The sequence below is a fragment of the Somniosus microcephalus genome, chromosome 5, assembly GCF_052327205.1.
Source record: "Somniosus microcephalus isolate GS21.2 chromosome 5, FLI_Smic_1.0, whole genome shotgun sequence".
Classification (NCBI taxonomy): domain Eukaryota; kingdom Metazoa; phylum Chordata; class Chondrichthyes; order Squaliformes; family Somniosidae; genus Somniosus; species Somniosus microcephalus.
Genome location: NC_140991.1, coordinates 3313023 through 3331084, shown reverse-complemented (window position 1 = coordinate 3331084; position 18062 = coordinate 3313023). Strand labels below are relative to the sequence as shown.

The 18062-nt window shown below is 45.9% G+C and overlaps 1 protein-coding gene across 1 annotated transcript in view; it reads right to left on the bottom strand.

Annotated features, from left to right (window-relative positions):
• macf1b (microtubule actin crosslinking factor 1b) overlaps window positions 1-18062 on the bottom strand; it is a 565261-nt gene that overhangs the window by 22684 nt on the left and 524515 nt on the right. Inside the window, exon 25 of the mRNA XM_085987168.1 lies at window positions 10810-10979. Within this exon, the coding sequence (XP_085843294.1) occupies window positions 10810-10979 (170 nt within the window). The remainder of the gene's footprint in view (window positions 1-10809; window positions 10980-18062) is intronic.

Genomic DNA, 18062 nt, shown 5'->3' with positions numbered 1-18062 from the left:
GAAATTAATGGGGCTGAAAGCCGATAAATCCCCAGGGCCTGGTGGCCTACATCCTAGGGTTTTGAAAGAGTTGGCTATAGAGATAGTGGATGCATTGGTTGTCATTTTCCAAAATTTCATTGATTCTGGAACGGTTCCCTTGGATTGGAAGGTGGCAAATGTAACCCCACTATTTAAGAAAGAAGTGGGAGGGAAAATGGGGAACTACAGACCAGTTAGCCTGGCATCAGTCGTAGGGAAAATGCTAGAATCTATTATTAAGGACATGGTAACAGGGCACGTGGAAAATAATAATAGGATTGGGCAGAGTCAACATGATTTATGAAAGGGAAATCGTGTTTGACGAGGTTGTAACTAGCTGAATAGATAAGGGGGAACCAGTGGATGTGGTGTATTTGGATTTTCAGAAGGCATTCGATATGGTGCCACACAAGAGGTTATGAAACAAAATTAGGGCTCATGGGATTAGGGGTAATATACTAGCATGGATTGAGGATTGGTTAACGGACAGAAAACAGAGAGTAGGAATAAACGGGTCATTTTCGGGTTGGCAGGCTGTAACTAGTGGGGTACGGCAAGGATCAGTGCTTGGGCCTCAGCTATTCACAATCTACATCAATGATTTGGATGAGGGGACCAAATGTAATATTTCCAAGTTTGCTGAGGATACAAAGCTGGGTGGGAATGTAAGTTCTGAGGAGGATGCAAGGAGGCTTCAAGGGATATAGACAGGCTAAGTGAATGGGCAAGAACATGGCAAATGGAATATAATGTGGAGAAATGTGATGTTATCCACTTTGGTAGGAAAAATAGAAAAGCAGAGTATTTTTTAAATGGTGAGAGATTGGGAAATGTTGGTGTTCAGAGGGACCTGGGTGTCCTTGTACACAAATCACTGAAAGTTAACATGCAGGTACAGCAAGCAATTAGGAAAGCAAATGGTATGTTGGCCTTTATTACAAGAGGATTTGAGTATAAGAGTAAAGACGTCTTACTGCAATTATATAGGGCCCTGGTGAGACCACACCTGGAGTATTGTGTACAGTTTTGATCTCCTTATCTAAGGAAGGATAAACTTGCCATAGAGGGAGTGCAACGAAGGTTCACCAGACTGGTTCCTGGGATGGGAGGATTGTCCTATGAGGAGAGATTGAGTAGACTAGGCCTATATTCTCTAGAGTTTAGAAGAATGAGAGGTGATCTCATTGAAACATACAAATTTCTTACAGGACTTGACAGGGTAGATGCAGGGAGGATGTTTCCTCTGGCTGGGAAGTCTAGAACCAGGGGTCACAGTCTCAGAATAAGGGGTCGGCCAGTTAGGACTGAGATGAGGAGAAATGTCTTCACTCAGAGGGTGGTGAATTTCGGAATTCTCTACCCCAGAGGGCTGTGGAGGCTCAGTCGTTGAGTATATTCAAGACAGAGATTGATAGATTTTTGAATATTAAGGGAATCAAGGGATATGGGGATAGTGCAGGAAAGTGGAGTTGAGGTAGGAGATCAGCCATGATCTGATTGAATGGCGGAGCAGGCTCGAGGGGCAAATGGCCAACTCCCACTCCTATTTCTTATGTTCTTATGTTTTCAAATCTCTCCGTGGCCCTCACTCCTCCCTATCTCTGTAACCTCCTCCAGCCCTACAACCCTCCGAGATATATTCGCTCCTCCAATTCTGACTTTGAGTATCCCCGATTTTAATCACTCCATCATTGGCGGCTGTGCCTTCAGCTGCCTTGGCCCTAAGCTCCAGAATTCCCTCTCTAAACCTCTCTGCCTCCCTCTCCTCCTTTCATATGCTCCTTAACACGCACCTCTTTGACCAAGCTTTTGGTCATCTGACCTAATATGTCCTTATGCAGCTCAGTGTCAAATTTTGTTTGATAACACTCCTTTGACACTACTTGAGAAGCTTTACTACGTTAAAGGCTCTATATAAATACAAGTAACATAGAAACATAGAAGATAGGAGCAGGAGTAGGCCATTTGGCCCCCGAGCCTGCTCCGCCATTCAATGAGATCATGGCTGATCATCCAAATTCAGTACCCTGTCCCTGCCTTCTCTCCATATCCCTTGATCCCTTTAGCCTTAAGAAATATATCCAACTCCTTCTTGAATACATTTAATGAATTGGCCTCTATTGCCTTCCTTGGTAGAGAATTCCACAGGTTCACCACTCTCTGGGTGAAGAAATTCCTCCTCATCTCTGTCCTAAATGGCTTACCCCTTATCCTTAGACTGTGACCCCTGGATCTGGACTCCCCGACCATCGGGAACATCCTTCCAGCATCTTGTCTGTCTAGTCCTGTTAGAATTTTATAAGTTTCAATGAGATCCCCTCTCATTCTTCTAAACTCCAGCGAGTACAAGCCCAATCGACCCAATCTCCCCTCATACGTCATTCCTGCCATCCCAGGTATCAGCCTGGTGAATCTTCGCTGCACTCCTTCCATGGCAAGAACATCCTTCCTCAGATAAGGCGACCAAAACTGCACACAATACTCAAGATGTAGTCTCACCAAGGCCCTGTACAACTGCAGCAAAAAATCCTTGTTCCTGTACTCAAACCCTCTTGCTACGAAGGCCAACATACCATTTGCCTTCTTAACCGCCTGCTGCACCTGCATGCTTACCTTCAACGACTGGTGCACAAGGACGCCCAGGTCTCGTTGCACTTCCCCTTCTCCCAATGTATTGCCATTCAGATAATAATCTGCCTTCCTGTTTTTGACACCAAAGTGGATAACCTCGCATTTATCCACATTATATTGCATCTGCCATGCTTCTGCCCAATCACCCAACCTGTCTAAATCATACTGGAGTTTCTCAACATCCTCCTCACAGCACACACGCCCACCCAGCTTTGTGTCCTCTGCAAACTTGGAGATATTACATCTAGTTCCCTCGTCCAGGTCATTAATATATATTGTGAATAGCTAGGGTCCAAGGACCGATCCCTGCGGTACCCCACTAGTCACTGCCTGCCACTCGGAAAAAGACCCGTTTATTCCAACTCTTTTCTTTCTGTCTGCCAACCAGTTCTCTATCCAAGTCAATACCTTGCCCCCAATCCCATGTGCCTTAACTTTACACGCTAATCTCTTATGCGGGACCTTATCGAAAGCCTTTTGAAAGTCCAAATACTCCACATCCACTGGTTCTCCCTTATCTATTTTACCAGTTACATCCTCAAAAAATCCCTGTAGATTAGTCAAGCATGATTTACCTTTTGTAAATCCATTTTGACTTTGTCCGATCCGGTCACTTTTTTCCAAGTGCTCCGCTATTACATCCTTTATAATGGACTCTAGCATTTTCCCCACTACCGATGTCAGGCTTACCGGTCAATAATTCCCCGCTTTTTCTCTACCACCTTTTTTGAATAGTGGGGTAACATTAGCTACCCGCCAATCCATGGGTACTGTTCCAGAGTCTATCGACTTTTGGAAGATGACCAGCAATGCATCTACTATTTCTAGGGCCACTTCCTTAAGTACCCTAGGATGTAGATTATCAGGCCCTGGGGATTTATCGACCTTCAATCCCATCAATTTCCCTAACACCATTTCCTTACAAATATTGATTTCTATCAGTTCCTCCCTTTCATTAGACCCTATGTTCCCCGACATCTTTGGGAGGTTATTTGTGTCCTCCTTTGTAAAGACAGAACCAAAGTATGTATTTAATTGGTCAGCCATTTCTTTGTTCCCCATTATAAATTCCCCTGTTTCTGACTGCAAGGGACCTACGCTTGACTTCATCAATCTTTTTCTCTTCACATATCTATAAAAGCTTTTACAGTCAGTTTTTATGTTCCCTGAAAACTTACTCTCATACTCTATTTTCCCCCTCTTAATTAATCCCTTTGTCCTCCTTTGTTGAATCCTAAACTGCCCCCAATCCTCAGGTTTACCACTTTTTCTGGCCAATTTATATGTCCTCTCCTTGGATCTTATGCTATCCTAATTACCCTTGTTAGCCACGGTTGAGTCACTTTTTTGTTTTATCTTTATGCCAAACTGGGATGAACAAATTCTGTAGTTCATCCATGCGATCTTTGAATGTTTGCCATTGCCTATCCACCATCAACCCTTTGAGTGACATTCCCCAATCAATCCTACTCAACTCGCGCCTCATACCATCGTAGTTTCCTTTATTTAAATTCAGGACCCTAGTCTCTGAGTCAACTGCTTCACTTTCCATCTTAATGAAGAATTCGATCATATTATGATCGCTCCGACCCAAGGGGCCTCGCACAACAAGATTGCTAATTAATCCTTTCTCATTACATAATACCCAGTCTAAGATCGCCTGATCTCTAGTTGGTTCCTCGACATATTGGTCCAGGAAACCATCCCGTATACACTCCAGGAATTCCTCCTCCGCAGTATTGTTACTCATTTGGATAGCCCAATCTATATGTAGATTAAAGTCACCCATGATAACTGCTGTGCCCTTATTGCACGCTTCACTAATTTCCCGTTTAATGCCATCCCCAACCTCCGCATTACTGTTTGGAGGTCGATATACCACTCCCACTAACATTTTCTGCCACTTGGTATTTCTCAGTTCTACCCATACAGATTCCACATCATCAGAGCTAATATCCTTCCTTACAATTTTGTTACTCCCCTCTTTAACCAGCAATGCTACCCCACCTCCTTTTCTTTTTTGCCTATCTTTCCTGAATATTGAATACCCCTGGATGTTGAGTTCCCAGCCTTGGCCACCCTGGAGCCATGTTTCCGTAACCCCAATCATATCATATTCGTTTACCTCTATTTGCATAGCTAATTCATCCAACTTATTAAGAATGCTCCTCGCATTAAGACACAAAGCCTTCAGGCTTGTTTTTTTAATGCTCTTAGAATTATTTTTTACTGTGGCCATGTTTGATTTAAACCCTTGATTTATCTGACTGCCGCTATTGTTTTTCTCCTTCCTGTCTTTTGCTTTTATCCTTGTTTCTGTGGTGTATGTAACCTGTTCCACCTTAAGAGAACTTAAGCCTGTTCCACCTTAAGAGATGTACTACTTTCTCTGGCTGCTGTATACGTAATACCGGTGGTGACCACCGGTATATAAGCACTGTGTAGTAATATTGTATTTAGTATAGTCCTGACCTCCAACCAGTAAAGACCTGTTGAACTTTAATCTTGTAGTCTGTGTTAGTAATTACAACTAGAACACACAGACTTAACAGTGGCGACGAGTCCGATTCTTACCCTGCGGCAGTTTATATCCACGGCGGCTTCGTCCACAGAACGGACGTCGAAGAGAGGCTTCCACCCTCATCACCCTGCTGGAAGACACGTCGCGCGGCAGACATCGAGAAACCAGAGTGCAGAAGACATCCTGAACTCGAAGCCTCCATCAGCGGCTGTCAGCTATCTTCTTTCTACCTCGGTGGTGGGCAAGCCGGGCAGCGACGCGACCAGAAAGTCGGCCGCGTTGGCTGTACAGACGGGGAGGGAAGACGGAGGAATAAGGGCGGTGAGATCGATCGCGACCGGAGATAAGGGCCGGGCCGCATTCGGGCCGAAAGGCGCAGCGCGGGGACATCGATCGCGGCTGGTGATAAGGGCCGGGCCGCATTCGGGCTAAAAAGGCGCAGCGTCTGGGGCAACTGAAGGCGCGAGAGCCGCGGTGAAGTAGAGACAGCGTCGGGGGATGGGTGAAGACCGCCAAGCGCGGGAAAACCGCCATTTTGTAGGCGGAGGACGAAGACAAGAGCGGGAAGCTGCCATCTTGGATAAAAATTTAAATAAATTAAATTGCAACGATGCCTAAACATGGGAACATTAATACCTTTGATAGCGACATCGAAGATTGGGCCATGTATGTAGAACGCATACAAAATTATTGTAAAGCAAATAAAATCCCAGATGAAGAGAAAGCACTAACATTATTAAACTTAATGGGTGCGAAGACATACGGGCAATTGAAATACCTTTTATCACCAGATGAACCAGCGGATAAGACGTTCGAGGAGATTGTTACTGTCCTGAAAAATCATCTAAACCCCACGCCGCTGATGCTAGCGGAACAATTTAAATTTTACAGCAGAAGGCAGCTGAAGGATGAAAGAAATGCTGAATATTTAATGGAATTGCGTAAGCTAGCAAAGTACTGTCAGTTTGGAATGAGACTGACAGAGGCGCTACGAGATAAATTTGTGTGTGGTTTATTAAAAGAAGATACACAAAAGCGACTGCTCGAGGAGAATGAGCTGACGCTTGAGAAAGCGGTCACTATGGCAGCAGCACACAAAGCCGCAGCGAGAGGCACGGCAGTAATGCAGCTACGGTCACCGGAACTCAGTACAAATAAATTGGGTTTGAGTACTGTAAAATGTTATCGTTGTGGAAAGACAACGCACGGTCAGAACCAGTGTTGGTTTAAAAACCAAGAATGCAGAACGTGTGGCAGGCTTGGCCACATAGCTAAAGTATGCCGGTCAGGAAAGAAGACCAGCAACAAAAAGTCACCGCAAGGAAAATACATAAAGGTACACAAGGTGACAAAGAACAGTTCGACCGAACAGAAGTCAGATTCAGACGCTAGCAGTAATGAACTGGGTAGCTTAAGAGTACACAACGTTGGTAAGGATGCAGATCTCCAGACAATTTGGGTCACCCTTCAGATAGCAGGAGTCCAAGTAAAGATGGAATTGGACACTGGATCGGCATTGACGGTCATGAATAAGAAAGATTACAAAAGGTTATTCCAACATATTCCCCTACGGGATACGGAGATTATATTGAAAACATACACGGGGCAAAGAGTGTACCCCATCGGAAAGATAGAGGTAAAAGTGGTCCACAAGGGCGAAGAAAGCCAAGTAATGGACTTATATGTGCTACCTGAAGGAGGTCCACCACTACTGGGACGGGAGTGGATTAGGAAAATGAATATGGACTGGCACTCCTTGAAGGCACTAACGGTAGATTCCGGGGAAACAGATGTCAAACCTAAACGATTGTCCAAAATATTGGATAATGCTAAAGAGGTGTTCCAGCAGGGACTGGGAACACTGAGAGGAATTACGGCAAACATCAAGATTGATGAACATGCACACCCAAAATTTTTTAAAGCCAGACTGGTACCCTATGCAATACGACCTACTGTAGAAGCGGAACTGGAAGCGCTAGAACGTTCAGGTGTACTGTCTAAGGTAGATTGGAGTGAGTGGGCTACGCCCATTGTTCCCGTTATGAAACGTCCTTCGAGCAACAAGCCAGGAGAACCAGGGAAGGTTCGCATCTGTGGAGATTTCAAAATCACCGTTAATCCGGTGCTTCACACGGTGCAGTATCCGCTTCCGCGGATTGAGGATATTTTTGCTTCGTTGTCTGGCGGGAAACACTTCACCAAGATAGACCTGGCGCAGGCGTACTTGCAGATGGAGGTTGAAGAAGAGTCATGCCAATACCTCACGATCAACACGCATCGAGGTTTGTACCGGTACAATAGGCTGGTTTTTGGAGTGGCATCGGCTCCAGCAATTTGGCAGAGGGCCATGGAGCAGGTATTACAGGGAATTCCAGGCACACAATGTTACCTGGACGATATTCTGATTACAGGTGATGGTGATGAAGAACACCTCGCAAACTTGGAACTGGTGCTCAACAGACTGAAAGAGTATGGACTTAGAGTTAATCGGCAGAAATGTGAGTTCTTCCAGAAGCGGATCTCGTACTGTGGTCATGTCATTGACCGGGAGGGGCTTCATAAGTCTCCTGACAAGATAGAGGCAGTTGTAAAGGCTCCCGCTCCGGATAATGTCTCTCAGTTGAGGCCGTTTCTAGGATTGATTAACTATTACCATAAATTTCTACCAAATCTATCCACGGTACTGCACCCGCTAAACACTCTTTTACAGAAGGGGGTACCATGGGAATGGAGCGAAAACTGTAAGAAGGCATTTCGCAAAAGCAAAGAATTGATCACCTCAGAGGAAGTGTTGGCTCACTTCAACCCGACACTGCCTATTCGGTTGGCTTGTGATGCTTCTCCATATGGTATTGGGGCAGTACTCTCACACAAGTTGCCAAATGGCACGGAAAGGCCAGTCGCGTTTGCATCCAGATCATTGACCTCCGCTGAGCGCAACTATGCGCAGATCGATAGGGAGGCTCTCAGCCTTGTATGGGGAGTGAAGAAGTTTAATCATTACCTGCAGGGCCAAAAATTCACACTTCTGACAGACCATCAGCCGTTGGTATCCATTTTTAACCCTAAGAAGGGTGTTTCAGTGATGACAGCACAGCGTCTCCAGAGATGGTCCCTTTTCCTAGGGGCACATCAATATCAAATAGAATTCAAAGGTACGAAGCAGCATGGCAATGCTGATGGGCTGTCGTGCCTGCCACTACCTGAAGAAGAAGAAACGACGAAAGTTGACCCTGTTGAGTTATTTCATTCGACCATCATCGAGTGTTTACCAGTCACCAATGCAAGTATTGAAAGAGATACCAGGAACGACCCGACACTGTCCAGAGTCTACGAGGTGACAGTGAAAGGATGGCCAACACGTGGTGATCGTCTGTTACCGGCATTCTCGGCAAGGCGAGACCAGCTGTCCGTCTGCCATGGTACTTTGATGTACGGGACAAGAGTGATTATTCCTCCCAAGTTAAGGGAAAGAGTTCTAAAAGAACTGCATGAAGGTCATCTGGGGGGAGTTAAGATGAAAAGTCTTGCTAGGGCTTATGTATGGTGGCCGGGTATTGACCAACAGATAGAGGAGTTGACGAAAAGCTGCGCTGGGTGCCAAAAAGTGCAAAATGCACCTCCGATCGCACCACTACACCCATGGGAATGGCCTTCAGCCCCATGGCAACGCGTACATATTGACTTTGCTGGTCCATTCATGGACTCCATGTTCCTAATTGCGGTGGACGCACATTCCAAATGGCCAGAAGTGATCAAGATGAATACCACTACTTCAGAAAAGACAATTGCGGTGTTAAGAACAATATTCGCAAGGAACGGATTGCCAGAACAGATCTGTTCGGACAACGGACCACAGTTCGTGTCGGAAGAATTCCAAAAATTCTTAAAGAAGAATGGGGTGAAACATTATACCTCTGCCCCATATCACCCGGCGACAAACGGGTTGGCCGAGAGATTTGTCCAAACATTCAAAAAGGCAATAAAGGCCATGAACGATGATCAGATTCCGCTACAGCACAAGATGGACAATTTCCTAATGGCATATCGAAACGCCGCTCATGCAGTGACTAACCAAAGTCCTGCCATGATGTTTTATAACAGAAGGTTGCGGTCCAGGTTGGACTTGTTAAAACCAAATGTGCAGAGGGAAGTGGAAAACAAACAGTTCCGGCATATTAATAACAAGACCACTCAAAGTTTCGACGTAGGACAACCAGTGTTGGCAAGGGGCTATGGAAACGAAAAATGGCAGTCCGGAACAATTCGGGCCAGACAAGGACCTCTGATGTACACAGTAGATATTGGTAACAATGTGATAAGGCGTCATGCGGATCAACTGGTAGAATCGAGAGCAAGGGTCGAACCCATGGTTGCGACAGAGACAACTGTGGAAGACGTTAATGAACCTGAAGCATCTAGCTCGGCAGGGAATGTACCTGATGATGATAACACCCAATGCATGGGAGACCAACTAGAGGAGTCACCTCAGCAACAGGAATCAGAGACCACTGAAAGGCGTTATCCAAACCGAATCAGAAGGCCTCCTGAGAGACTGAACCTTTGAACTGTTTATACCTGAAGTTATATATGTATATATGTTATTATGTTATGTTAAATGGGGATATGACTGTTAAGCTAAAAAGGGAGGATTGTGGTGTATGTAACCTGTTCCACCTTAAGAGAACTTAAGCCTGTTCCACCTTAAGAGATGTACTACTTTCTCTGGCTGCTGTATACGTAATACCGGTGGTGACCACCGGTATATAAGCACTGTGTAGTAATATTGTATTTAGTATAGTCCTGACCTCCAACCAGTGAAGACCTGTTGAACTTTAATCTTGTAGTCTGTGTTAGTAATTACAACTAGAACACACAGACTTAACAGTTTCCCTTTCCTCTGTCTCCCCGCTCAGGTTCCCAACACCCTGCCATTTTAATTTAAACCCTCGCCCAAGTAGTTGTTTGTTGTTCTGTTTTAAAGTTACTATTGAATCTGCTTCTGCCATCCTTTCAGGCAGTGCATTCCAGATCACAACAACTCGCTGCATAAAAAAATGATTCCTCATCTCGCCTCTGGTTCTTTTGCCAATCACCTTCAATCTGTGTCCTCTGGTTACCGACCCTCCTGCCAGTGGAAACAGTTTCTCCTTATTTATTCTGTCAAAACCCCTCAAAATATTGAACATCTCTAACAAATCTCTCCTTAACCTTCTCTACTCTAATAAGAACAATCCCAGCTTCTCCAGATTCACCACATAACTGAAGTCCCTCATTCCTGGTATCATTCCAGTAAATCTCCTCTGCACCCTCTGTAAGGCCTTGACATCCTTCCTAAAGTGCGGTGCCCAGAATTGGACACAATTCTCCAGCTGAGGCTGAACCAGTGTTTTATACAGGTTCAGCATAATTTATTGGTTTCTGTACTCTGCCTCTATTTATGAAGCTAAGAATTCCATATGCCTTTTTAACAGCCTTCTCAAACTTGTCCTGCCACCTTCAGAGATTTGTGTACGTTCACCCCCAGGTCTCTCAGTTCCTACAGCCCCCTTAAAAATTGTACCATTTAGTTTATATTGCCTCACCTCATTCTTTGTACCAAAATGATTCACTTCACACTTCTATACATTCTATACCTCTCCACACATTTCGCACACAGGGTGTCCCAGCGGTCACGCACTTCTGCCAGCAGTTGCTGCAGCTGTTCCCGATCCCCTGGTTTCTGTGCTTTGTCCATCAGCACTTGGCCGTTTCTCAAAGTCGAGTCATAAACGGCCCTCCTTCCTCGCAGCTCCTTCTGTAATTCCTAAAATCAAAAATAAATTATCCTCGCATCTTCACATTCAAATCAATGTGATGGGGAATGAGTGTGTTACACAGTGCGTTACCGAGTGTGAGTGTGTTACAGAGTGTGAGTGGGTGTGTTACACGGTTAGAGTAAGTGTGTTACAGAGTGTGAGTGGATGGGTTACCGAGTGTGAGTGTGTTACAGAGTGTGAGTGGGTGTGTTACAGTGTGAGTAAGTGTGTTACACAGTGTGAGTGAGTGTGTTACAGAGTGTGAGTGAGTGTGTTAGAGTGTGAGTAAGTGTGTTACACAGTGTGAGTGAGTGTGTTACAGAGTGTGAGTGGGTGTGTTAGAGTGTGAGTAAGTGTGTTATACAGTGTGAGTGAGTGTGTTACCGAGTGTGAGTGTGTTACAGAGTGTGAGTGGGTGTGTTAGAGTGTGAGTAAGTGTGTTACACAGTGTGAGTGAGTGTGTTACAGAGTGTGAGTGAGTGTGTTAGAGTGCGAGAGAGTGTGAGTGTGTGTGTTACAGAGTGTGAGTGAGTGTGTTGCAGAGTGTGAGTGAGTGTGTTACACAGTGTGAGTGGGTGTGTTACAGAGTGTGAGAGGGTGTGAGTGTGTGTGTTACAGAGTGTGAGTGTGTGTGTTAGAGTGTGAGTGGGTGTGTTAGAGTGTGAGTGTGTTACACAGTGTGAGTGGGTGTGTTACCCAGTTTGAGAGAGTGTGAGTGTGTGTGTTAGAGTGAGTGCGTGTGCTACACAGTGAGAGTAAGTGTGTTACAGAGTGTGAGTGAGTGTGTTACAGAGTGTGAGTGAGTGTGTTAGAGTGCGAGAGAGTGTGAGTGTGTGTGTTACACAGTGTGAGTGGGTGTGTTAGAGTGTGAGTGTGTTACACAGTCTGAGTGGGTGTGGTACCCAGTGTGAGAGAGTGTGAGTGTGTGTGTTACACAGTGTGAGTGAGTGTGTTACACAGTGTGAGTGAGTGTGTTACAGAGTGAGTGAGTGCGTTACACAGTGTGAGTATGTGTGTTACAGAGTGTGAGTGAGTGTGTTACACAGTGTGAGTGAGTGTGTTACAGAGTGTGAGTGAGTGTGTTACACAGTGTGAGTGTGTGTGTTACACAGTGTGAGTGTGTGTGTTAAACAGTGTGAGTGAGCGTGTTACACTGTGTGAGTGGGTGTGTTACAGAGTGTGAGTGAGTGTGTTACACAGTGTGAGTGAGTGTGTTACACAGTGTGAGTGAGTGTGTTACACAGTGTGACTGTGTTACACAGTGTGAGTGAGTGTGTTACAGAGTGTGAGTGGGTGTGTTACACAGTGTGAGAGAGTGTGTTACAGAGTGTGAGTGAGTGTGTTACACAGCGTGAGTGAGTGTGTTACACTGTGTGAGTGGGTGTGTTACAGAGTGTGAGTGAGTGTGTTACACAGTGTGAGTGAGTGTGTTACACAGTGTGACTGTGTTACACAGTGTGAGTGAGTGTGTTACAGAGTGTGAGTGGGTGTGTTACACAGTGTGAGAGAGTGTGTTACAGAGTGTGAGTGAGTGTGTTACACAGCGTGAGTGAGTGTGTTACACAGTGTGAGTGAGTGTGTTACAGAGTGTGAGTGAGTGTGTTACACAGTGTGAGTGAGTGTGTTACACAGTGTGAGTGTGTGTTAAACAGTGTGAGTGAGTGTGTTACAGAGTGTGAGTGAGTGTGTTACAGAGTGTGAGTGTGTGTGTTACACAGTGTGAGTGAGTGTGTTACACAGTGTGAGTGAGTGTGTTACAGAGTGTGAGTGAGTGTGTTACACAGTGTGAGTGAGTGTGTTACAGAGTGTGAGTGAGTGTATTACACAGTGTGAGTGAGTGTGTTACAGAGTGTGAGTGAGTGTGTTACACAGCGTGAGTGAGTGTGTTACACAGTGTGAGTGAGTGTGTTACACAGTGTGAGTGAGTGTGTTACACAGTGTGAGTGGGTGTGTTACAGAGTGTGAGTGAGTGTGATACACATTGTGAGTGAGTGTGTTACACACTGTGAGTTTGTGTGTTACAGAGTGTGAGTGAGTGTGTTACACAGTGTGAGGGAGTGTTTTACAGAGTGTGAGTAAGTGTGTTACACAGTGTGAGAGAGTGTGTTACACAGTGTGAGTGAGTGTGTTACACATTGTGAGTGAGTGTGTTACACAGTGTGAGTGAGTGTGCTACACAATGTGAGTGAGTGTGTTACACAGTGTGAGTAAGTGTGTTACAGAGTGTGAGTGAGTGTGTTACAGAGAGTGAGTGAGTGTGTTACACAGTGTGAGAGAGTGTGTTACACGGTGTGAGTGGGTGTGTTACAGAGTGTGAGTGAGTGTTTTACAGAGTGTGAGTGAGTGTGTTACTGAGTGTGAGTGTGTGTGTTACACAGTGTGAGTGAGTGTGTTACACAGTGTGAGTGAGTGTGTTACACAGTGTGAGTAAGTGTGTTACACAGTGTGAGTGAGTGTGTTACACAGTGTGAGTGAGTGCGTTACACAGTGTGAGTAAGTTTGTTACAGAGTGTGAGTGATTGTGTTACACAGTGTGAGTGAGTGTGTTACAGAATGTGAGTGAGTGTGTTACACAGTGTGAGTGTGTGTGTTACAGAGTGTGAGAGAGTGTGTTACACAGTGTGTGTGTGTGTTACACAGTGTGAGTGAGTGTGTTACACAGTGTGAGTGAGTGTGTTACAGAGTGTGAGTGAGTGTGTTACACAGTGTGAGTGAGTGTGTTACACAGTGTGAGTGTGTGTGTTACACAGTGTGAGTGAGTGTGTTACACAGTGTGAGTGTGTGTGTTACACAGTGTGAGTGAGTGTGTTACACAGTGTGAGTGAGTGTGTTACACAATGTGAGTGTGTGTGTTACAGAGTGTGAGTGAGTGTGTTACAGAGTGTGAGTGAGTGGGTTACAGAGTGTGAGTGGGTGTGTTACAGAGTGTGAGTGAGTGTGTTACACAGTGTGAGTGAGTGTGTTACACAGTGTGAGTGTGTTTTGTTACAGAGTGTGAGTGAGTTTGTTACACAGTGTGAGTGAGTGTGTTACGGAGTGTGAGTGGGTGTGTTACAGAGTGTGAGTGTGTGTGTTACGCAGTGTGAGTGAGTGTGTGACACAGTGTGAGTGAGTGTGTTACACAGTGTGAGTGGGTGTGTTACAGAGTGTGAGTGAGTGTGATACGCATTGTGAGTGAGTGTGTTACACAGTGTGAGTTTGTGTGTTACAGAGTGTGAGTGAGTGTGTTACACAGTGTGAGTGAGTGTTTTACAGAGTGTGAGTAAGTGTGTTACACAGTGTGAGTGTGTGTGTTACAGAGTGTGAGTGAGTGTGTTACAGAGTGTGAGTGAGTGTGTTACTGAGTGTGAGTGAGTGTGTTACACAGTGTGAGTGAGTGTGTTACACAGTGTGAGTAAGTGTGTTACACAGTGTGAGTGAGTGTGTTACACAGTGTGAGTGAGTGCGTTACACAGTGTGAGTAAGTTTGTTACAGAGTGTGAGTGATTGTGTTACACAGTGTGAGTGAGTGTGTTACAGAGTGTGAGTGAGTGTGTTACACAGTGTGAGTGTGTGTGTTACAGAGTGTGAGAGAGTGTGTTACACAGTGTGTGTGTGTGTTACACAGTGTGAGTGAGTGTGTTACACAGTGTGAGTGAGTGTGTTACAGAGTGTGAGTGAGTGTGTTACACAGTGTGAGTGAGTGTGTTACACAGTGTGAGTGTGTGTTACACAGTGTGAGTGAGTGTGTTACACAGTGTGAGTGAGTGTGTTACAGAGTGTGAGTGAGTGTGTTACACAGTGTGAGTGTGTGTGTTACACAGGTGTTACACAGTGTGAGTGAGTGTGTTACAGAGTGTGAGTGAGTGTGTTACACAGTGTGAGTGAGTGTGTTACAGAGTGTGAGTGAGTGTGTTACACAGTGTGAGTGAGTGTGTTACACAATGTGAGTGAATGTGTTACACAGTGTGAGTGTGTGTTACACAGTGTGAGTGAGTGTGTTACAAAGTGTGAGTGAGTGTGTTACAGAGTGTGAGTGAGTGTGTTACACAGTGTGAGTGAGTGTGTTGCACAGTGTGAGTGAGTGTGTTACACAGTGTGAGTGTGCGTTACACAGTGTGAGTGAGTGTGTTACAAAGTGTGAGTGAGTGTGTTACACAGCGTGAGAGAGTGTGTTACACAGTGTGAGTGAGTATGTTACGGAGTGTGAGTGAGTGTGTTCCAGAGTGTGAGTGAGTGTGTTACACAGTGTGAGTGAGTGTGTTACACAGTGTGAGTGAGTGTGTTACAGATTGTGACTGAGTGTGTTACACAGTGTGAGTGTGTTACAGAGTGTGAGTGTGTGTGTTACAGAGTGTGAGTGAGTGTGTTGCACAGTGTGAGTGAGTGTTTTACACAGTGTGAGAGAGTGTGTTACAGAGTGTGTGAGTGTGTTACACAGTGTGAGTGAGTGTGTTACACAGTGTGAGTGAGTGTGTTACAGAGTGTGAGAGAGTGTGTTACAGAGTGTGAGTGAGTGTGTTACACAGTGTGAGTGAGTGTGTTACACAGTGTGAGTAAGTGTGTTACACAGTGTGAGTGAGTGTGTTACACAGTGTGAGTGAGTGCGTTACACAGTGTGAGTAAGTTTGTTACAGAGTGTGAGTGATTGTGTTACACAGTGTGAGTGAGTGTGTTACAGAGTGTGAGTGAGTGTGTTACACAGTGTGAGTGTGTGTGTTACAGAGTGTGAGAGAGTGTGTTACACAGTGTGTGTGTGTTACACAGTGTGAGTGAGTGTGTTACACAGTGTGAGTGAGTGTGTTACAGAGTGTGAGTGAGTGTGTTACACAGTGTGAGTGAGTGTGTTAAACAGTGTGAGTGTGTGTTACACAGTATGAGTGAGTGTGTTACACAGTGTGAGTGAGTGTGTTACAGAGTGTGAGTGAGTGTGTTACACAGTGTGAGTGTGTGTGTTACACAGGTGTTACACAGTGTGAGTGAGTGTGTTACAGAGTGTGAGTGAGTGTGTTACACAGTGTGAGTGAGTGTGTTACAGAGTGTGAGTGAGTGTGTTACACAGTGTGAGTGAGTGTGTTACACAATGTGAGTGAATGTGTTACACAGTGTGAGTGTGTGTTACACAGTGTGAGTGAGTGTGTTACAGAGTGTGAGTGAGTGTGTTACACAGTGTGAGTGAGTGTGTTGCACAGTGTGAGTGAGTGTGTTACACAGTGTGAGTGTGCGTTACACAGTGTGAGTGAGTGTGTTACAAAGTGTGAGTGAGTGTGTTACACAGTGTGAGAGAGTGTGTTACACAGTGTGAGTGAGTATGTTACGGAGTGTGAGTGAGTGTGTTCCAGAGTGTGAGTGAGTGTGTTACACAGTGTGAGTGAGTGTGTTACACAGTGTGAGTGAGTGTGTTACAGATTGTGACTGAGTGTGTTACACAGTGTGAGTGTGTTACAGAGTGTGAGTGTGTGTGTTACAGAGTGTGAGTGAGTGTGTTGCACAGTGTGAGTGAGTGTGTTACACAGTGTGAGAGAGTGTGTTACAGAGTGTGTGAGTGTGTTACACAGTGTGAGTGAGTGTGTTACACAGTGTGAGTGAGTGTGTTACAGAGTGTGAGAGAGTGTGTTACAGAGTGTGAGTGAGTGTGTTACACAGTGTGAGTGAGTGTGTTACAGAGTGTGAGTGAGTGTGTTACACAGTGTGAGTGTGTGTGTTACACAGTGTGAGTGAGTGTGTTACAGAGTGTGAGTGAGTGTGTTACACAATGTGAGTGAGTGTGTTACAGAGTGTGAGTGTGTGTGTTACAGAGTGTGAGTGAGTGTGTTACACAGTGTGAGTGAGTGTGTTACACAGTGTGAGTGAGTGTGTTACACAGTGTGAGAGAGTGTGTTACACAGTGTGAGTGAGTTTGTTACAGAGTGTGAGTGAGTGTGTTACTGAGTGTGAGTGAGTGTGTTACACAGAGTGAGAGAGTGTGTTACACAGTGTGAGTGAGTGTGTTACACAGTGTGAGTGAGTGTGTTACACAGTGTGAGAGAGTGTGTTACACAGTGTGAGTGAGTGTGTTACAGAGTGTGAGTGTGTGTGTTACACAGTGTGAGTGAGTGTGTTACACAGTGTGAGTGAGTGTGTTACAGAGTGTGAGTGAGTGTGTTACACAGTGTGAGTGAGTGTGTTACACAGTTTGAGTGAGTGTGTTACACAGTGTGAGTGTGTGTGTTACACAGTGTGAGTGAGTGTGTTACACAGTGTGAGTGTGTTTTCTACAGTGTGAGTGAGTGTGTTACACAGTGTGAGTGAGTGTGTTACAGAGTGTGAGTGAGTGTGTTAACACAGTGTGAGTGAGTCGGCTGCAAATTCAGTAGCCTTAGCGCCTCATTTGAGGCGCTAGAGGGCCTTGCGCCGGAGTTATGGCCAGTAGTGAAATTCCCTGGGGCCCTAAATCGGCGTTGCTACGGTAGCGCTGCGCCGGCACCGATGACGTCATCGGTGTGCGCAGCGTCCCGGTTGCCGTGGTAACCCGCCCGAACTCCGAAATTGAGTTGCGGCCGCCTCGCCCGTGGCAGCCGCAACCAGCGTTTTGTCAGAGGTGCCTTACTGCAGTTAGCGCCGGCGCATTAAAGGCCCCGCGGCGGCCGGCCGCTTTCCTGCCGGCCGCCTGCCTGCAGCTCCCTCCCCGGACTTCTCTCCCCCCACCCCCCCCCGGAACAGATGCAAGCCCGGCACTTGTCCGAGGTGCCGGGCTCATTTTTAAGCAGATTTGCGCGGGCCGCGGCCGGGTGCAGGCAGCTCCTCCTTAACGGAAGGAGGAGGCCTGCACTTCCCCAGCCTGCCGCACCGCATCGGGTGCCGCAGCGCCGGAATTGCGGGGCGAAACGGCAGTTAGCGCCCTTTTCCAGGCGCTAAGACCCTTCAGTAGCGCCGGCAGCCGTTTGGGTGTGGCGCCACTGAATTTCTGGCGCGCGCAGGGGACTTAGCGCCGGCACTAATTTCCGGCGCTAAAGCCCTGGCTAAGCCAAAACCCAATTTCTAGGCCAGTGTGTTACACAGTGTGAGTGAGTGTGTTACAGAGTGTGAGTGAGTGTGTTACACAGTGTGAGAGAGTGTGTTACACAGTGTGA